Below are 6,543 nucleotides of genomic sequence, written 5' to 3' on the forward strand. Positions count from 1 at the left end.
AACTTATTGCCTTGAACTAAAAAAATAATATATTGTGAAGATATATAATCCAAATGTAAATTCTTTTTTTCCCCCAAACATGTTGGCTTCTCCTAAGTTCAATAAAATGATCAATTTGAGTTTTTTTTTTAATTTCTATAATTTGGATCAAAACTTGCATTATTTGTTGACTCTATTTCAATTTCAGAATTATTGATTAATTCACTAATTGAATTGGAATCAGTTTGAAATTTATTTTTAATAAACTTAGTATCTCTGGATTCCATAATTACATTAGAACTTGAATCTAATATTCTATATGCTTTTGAATTTTCAACATAGCCAACAAAATTCCCTTTTAAAGTTCTAGGTCCTAATTTTATCATTTTAGGATTTGGAACTCTATAAAAGGTAAGGCAACCCCAAACTTTAAGATAATTGAAGTTTATTTTTCTTTTCTTCTATAATTCATATGGAGAAACTTTTAATTTTATAGAAGAAATTCTATCATGTATATGACAAGCAGTGAGTAAAGCTTCTCTCCATAAACTAGTAGGCAATTTAGCATTCACTAACATAGAGTTAAGCATATATATTGACAACTGTTCTATTCTTTCTTTCTACCAAGCCATTTTGTTAGGTGTATATGGTGTACTATTTCGATGTATTATTTCATTTTTTTTTCACAAAATAAAAAAAATCCCATGGAAAACAAATACTCACCACCTCTATCACTCCTTAGAACTTTAATTTTCTTCCCCTTTTAGTTTTCAACTTCTAATTTATAATTCTTAAAAAGTTTGATCTTTATGTTTCATTAAATAAACATATATCAAAATATCTATTTCCTCCCCTAGTTAAGATGTCATTTAATTCACATATATCAAAATATACAAGTTCTAATAAACTTATATTTCTTTCAACTTTAGGAAAAGCCTTTTTAGTCATCTTTGCTTGAATGCAAATTTCACATATTCTTTTATCTTCAATTTCATAAGAAATTAAATTATGCTTAGCCATATATTTTAATGATAAAAAACTAACATGTGACAAACGATCATGCTTTAAAGATAAATATAACTCAATCATATAAATAAAAGCATTAATTTTATTATTAATACCGAGTTCAAACATTTCATCACATGAGTAGCCCTTCCCCATAAATAGTCCATTTTTGGATAGAATGATCTTATCAAACTCTAAAACAACCTTAAAACCCTTCTTACAGAGAAAATTTACATATACAAGATTTTCCTTATATTTGGTACATGTAAGACATTAATCAACAACAATTTCTTTCTAAAAGTGAAATTTAGTTCAACACTTCCTTTTCCCATCCTTTTGCAGCATTATAATTTCTCATTAAAACTTTTTGTCCATTTTCTGCAACTTCATAATTTTTGAAATGGTTTTTATTTGTTGCATGCATGGATGGTTGAACCAGAATCATACCACCAGTTAATGGATATGATACTTACAGCCATATAAAGTTCAGTAATCATTCCAATATGTAGCTTTGAAAGCATTGCAACCAACTTAGTTTCATGTTCAACCATATTTGTAATATTTGAATTCTGGACATTGCTAGGATCTTTTTGTTTTTGTTTCTTTTGAAACTTGCACTCACATTTGTAGTGCCCTTTATTGCCATAATTATAACAGGTCTTTCCTTTCTTTGAATTACTTAGGTTGCCTGGATTTTTGAAGTTCTTTGTTGCCTCAAAAAATTTCATCTTCTTTCCAGCATTCTTCTTTTGAACATTTAGATTTCCTTCAACATAATTCACTTTTGTTGCAGATTCTATGGTAGATTTCTTTACATGAATTCTAGTTTCCTCTTCAATTTGTAAGTGTTTTTGAATATGTTCATAAAAAAATTCTTCTATGGTATGCAATAACTTCTTCCTATAATCATTATAACTAAGAGAAAATTTTGTAATTATTACTCCTACTTGTAATGCTTCAGGAACTTTCACTTTCAAGTCTTTAAGTTTAGAAATCAGAACTTATAACTCATAGACTTGATCCATAACAGAAACATTATCAATTAATGAAAATTCAAAATATTTCATAATAAGAAATTTGTCCACATCTTGTTTTTCTCATGTTGTATTTGTACTCTAGTGACTTTCAGATTTTCTTTGGAGACTTTATGGATTTGAAAAGATCATATTGACAATCTAGCATATTATTGAGGATGTGGTCTCTACACAATAATTCATCTTCATCTTGTTTTTTACGCTCTGCCCTCAACTGATCATTGTCTTCAGATGTAGATGTAGGAATTTCAAGCAGATTCGGATCAAGGATATAAGAGATCTTTAAAGCAGTCAATATGAACATCATCTTGTCTTTTCAATGTACAAAATTTATTCCATAAAAATAATCCAGCTTTGCAAACTCTTGATTCACTGTAGTCTTGGATTCCATTGCAAAATTAATACCTTAAAATTGGCTTTTCATAAATTGGTTAGCCGACTACAATCGAACAAAAAACTCTTTTTCTAGAGATGATTGAATTGTTGATGGTCCACTAGAAAATTTTTATTTGATTTTATATTATAACTTGATTGGTTTTGCAGTTTGTTATTTAATTTAGTTAGGTTTTAAGCTTTAATTTTAATAAAATAAATGTTTTTCACTTGAAAATATATTAAAATAATATTTTTTTTATTTTTAAAAATTAATTTTTAACATAAGAAAATGATGAAAAATCATAAAAAAATTAATTTAAACAAAAATCAAAAACTTTCTAAAGCACTTTGAACACAAAAACAAACACATTAAAAAGTAAACAAACCAAAACGACACCGTTGATGGCTTGAGGAGATCGCATTTTTCTAGTCGAGGACTCGAGGCGCAGACTCTCTTGAAACTTGAAAGAGGATCGAGACATAAAGCAAACGCAGATAGCGTAGATCGGTGTGGTTAGGGTTTCTTTTCTAAAGGTAAGGCTTCGGGTTCTCCTGATCTATTATTAACCTTTTTGGATCTACTACCAATTATAGATTAGTCTATACACAATCTTGTTTCTAATCTCATCTAATGATTTTTTTTGTGTGTGTGATAATTATGAATGCAAAGAGCATGGCGTCAGGAGCAGGAAGCTCAATGCTATATTCTTTTCTTCTATTCACAGTAATTCTTTCACTTCAAGAGATGTATCGCTCTAAATTGGCTTCCACCGAGTTATTTACCATCCTTGGCGGATTCATCAGCTCTCTCTTGTTTCTTGTCCTCCTCACTGTGAGTTTTTTTACTATATTTTTATCATGATCCGTTTGGGTGTTATGAATTTATTTATTTTTTTATTACTGTTTTGCAGTTAATTGGGAATTTTCAGGAAACATGTGGCATGAAGACTGGGTGGGGTGCTGGTGAGTGCACCTTGTCTGTCTCTATGATTTCGCTTGCTTTCTTCTTTTATTTATCTCCCTCTTTCCAGAAAGAGGAGCTGAGGAGGGGCTTGGGTGAATGGATATAATACTTTTTATATATATAGCGTTTGCTTGGGTAAAGATATTTCTGAGCTGATATTCCTAAGCTGCCTATCACAAGTTTTACTCTTTCAAATCTGTGGATCAGTTCATACATGATATCAGCTGATTTGTCATTGGTACATATCACTGTTGTTGATAACTTGCATTTTTTCCCCTTTTATTTTGGCTGATTCCGTGTAGATCCTAACCTGTTCCTTTCAATATATATCTAATGACTAAGAGTTGATGAAGTTAATCTATCGATTAATAGCACATAGTCCGTCTCATTTTTGGCTTGGTTTGAGGTAAGGAAGAAGGCACGAGGCTGTTGATCTTAGCCTCAATAAATTATATGTACATGATTCTGATTGTGCAGTTCTCTTCTCAGTAGCATGCTACTCGCCTCCATAAGGCGCAGTGAGGTTGATGTTGCCATATAGGGATCAGTATCCATGTCATCGATAGCCTTATTATTTTGTCCCTTTTGTTTTCAATCACCTTTGCTGTTTAAAAAGGTCATGAATATATCTACCGCTAATGTTTTTGTTTTTCTTTTGTAGTCATCTTAGCAGAAGCTGTTGCTCTAATTGCTGCTGGCACTGTGCATCGTGTTTGCATCACTACATGGTAAGGTTAAGATGTAAATATAAGTTTGCTTTTCACTATATGTTTTTTCACAATACATGCTTGAGAGAAAAATACTCAAAATCTATCAGCCATTATTTTGTTTAACCACCCATTGGACTACCATTGTGTTAGGCATCAATTGCGCCATGAAGTATCCTATATAAGGATTCGGTGAAGCAAAGCAAGCTTGCTAGTTTAAAGTGCCTGTGCATTTATCATTGAGTATTTTTAGGAATAATTTGCTTTGTTGATGAGAAAATTGTGTGAAACTTTCTTGTGTGCTGATTTACAAGTAGGCTTGTAACAGAGTTGGCATAATTAGTTGAACCACAGTGAACTGCAATTTTTTCTTCTTTCAAGTTGTTTTTCAGATAAAGGACTGGAAAATTTGATCATGCAAGGCATGCAACTATTGGCATAACCTGAACTGGCCTGGTAGTGTATCTTGTGGGCATGAATAACCTTTCAAGGAAATTTGAGGGTGTTTATCTTTTGGATTGAGAGCATCCTGTAATGTCATAAGTTTGTTCCACACAATATAGGAACATAGACTAGAAACATCAATGAAGTCATTGCAAAGAAAGCAAAGTCATCACTATATTGAAAGAAGCAAGAGGCAGTAATGATTAGATGAACCATATTGAAAGAAGTGAAGAGACAATAATGATTATATGAACCATAGTCATATTAATGACTAGAAATGGTTTTAATTCAGATGCATTGAAAGTTAATATGTTCTTGATTCCTAAATGCAATGACGATATATGGTTTAGAATTCATGAATATGTAATTTCATCTGTAGGATTTAAGGTAGGTTATGTGCCATAAAACATGAATTGCAAGGCTGAATGGGTTGAATTCTAAATAACTACAGCAGATCTGGTAAGAATTATGCTCGTGCTGAGTGATGAAAATATGAAATTAATTGTCGATTACATTTCATCAATATGATTAATGGCAAATTAACATTAAATGTCTTGCAAATGTGTGCTAATGGCTGTACTCAATTTGTATTTGATGCAGTTTCTTGTTCTCTGCTGGTCTACTGTATGAGGTCAACAAGCTTTCTGGGCTGACACTTTCCAAAAGTGATTCCAAAACAAGAAGGTACTGAGGGCATGTCACAGTTTAGTAACGTATTGATATGTTGTTCCGAAGCTCTCTTATTTTGTCAGCTCAAGTCTTTGTGAGATGTATCAGGATTTCATCAACTTTTCGAACTATGAAAATAGGTCACCTGTAGGGTGCCAACGTATGTGAAGGAACATCTCTCTGTGGTTTCTTCGAGGGAAAAGATAGTAGAATTTTGTTCTGAGATTTTCAATCCTGCTCCTTCCCCTCATGTTTGTTTTTTTGTAAAAAAAAAAGTTTTCCTTTTCTGTTCTCACTGATAATCAAACTGCCCATTAGCAGAGTTCTAGCTTAAGTTTTCGACAGGAAAAATCATTAAAGGAGCTCATTATGTTTGCGTTTGCGTATTTACGAAATTCAGATATGAACTCGTCTTGGCTGGATGGCTAGTTTGGATTGAGAGTCAGGACCTTATAGGTCAAACTAGCTACCTTCCCGGCGTTATATTGCGAGTGTCTTGGCTGGATGGCTAGTTCTTTGGATTTATAGTCATGACCTTATAGGTCAACCTAGCTAACTTTATTTTATTGTTAATGTATTTTCTAGCACCATGAAAAATTGAATATAAAATAAATAAAAATTTATATGCTTCAATAAATGTAAAAAAACTTTATTTTATCTGGACATATCATTATAATTGTTATTATTCTTAAAACGGTGTTGATTGAAAGAGCACGTGGAGTCATTTGGTTATATTATAACAGGTAGTGTTTGTTTTTGTGTTTTAATAATTTTGAAAAAATTTAAATTTTATTTATTTATTTTTGTTTAAGATTTATATTTTTTTTTGTGTTTTTAGATCATTTTAATATTTTGATGTCAAAAATAATATATTTAAAAATAAAAAATATTATTTTAATATATTTAAAAATAAAAAATATTTAAAAAAGTGATTCACAATTTCAAAAAATTCAGAGATTAGTTTTCATATATTAAAATAAAAGTTAGTTGTGTTTTTCTTTTCTTTTTTCCTTTAACATAAACACGAAGTTGCTACCTTCATCCATTTAGTGCTAAAATGTAACTAAGGTATATATATATATATATATATATATATATATATATATTATTCTCAAAGTAGATTCTTCTCATATATAATTACTTCCGAACAATATTACGCAATCAATTATAATAGTTAAAGCACCTTACACTTGAGCAATGTGGGACAAATACTCTTTGTTTTTTTAAAGAACATAAACATGCGTGTCATGAATGTTAGAAACAATATATTGTGCGTGCACCAACTTTATTTTACTGTATTGTATATCTCTATAATTTCTTGTTTTATAATAAGTATTAGGATTGTTTGTTTCATGGAAAGTAATTT

The 6,543-nt window shown here is 30.5% G+C and overlaps 1 protein-coding gene across 1 annotated transcript; it reads left to right on the top strand.

The window, feature by feature from the left end:
• Window positions 1-2,760: 2,760 nt before the first annotated feature.
• LOC18108393 (uncharacterized) lies at window positions 2,761-5,409 on the top strand. Its single transcript, XM_006371301.3, has 5 exons — window positions 2,761-2,927; window positions 3,064-3,225; window positions 3,305-3,356; window positions 4,019-4,085; window positions 5,109-5,409. The coding sequence occupies exons 2-5, from the start codon at window positions 3,067-3,069 to the stop codon at window positions 5,197-5,199; spliced, it is 369 nt and encodes a 122-aa protein (XP_006371363.1). The 5' UTR covers window positions 2,761-2,927; window positions 3,064-3,066; the 3' UTR covers window positions 5,200-5,409.
• Window positions 5,410-6,543: the final 1,134 nt, after the last annotated feature.

The sequence above is a fragment of the Populus trichocarpa genome, chromosome 19 (assembly GCF_000002775.5).
Source record: "Populus trichocarpa isolate Nisqually-1 chromosome 19, P.trichocarpa_v4.1, whole genome shotgun sequence".
NCBI classification, from domain to species: Eukaryota; Viridiplantae; Streptophyta; class Magnoliopsida; order Malpighiales; family Salicaceae; genus Populus; species Populus trichocarpa.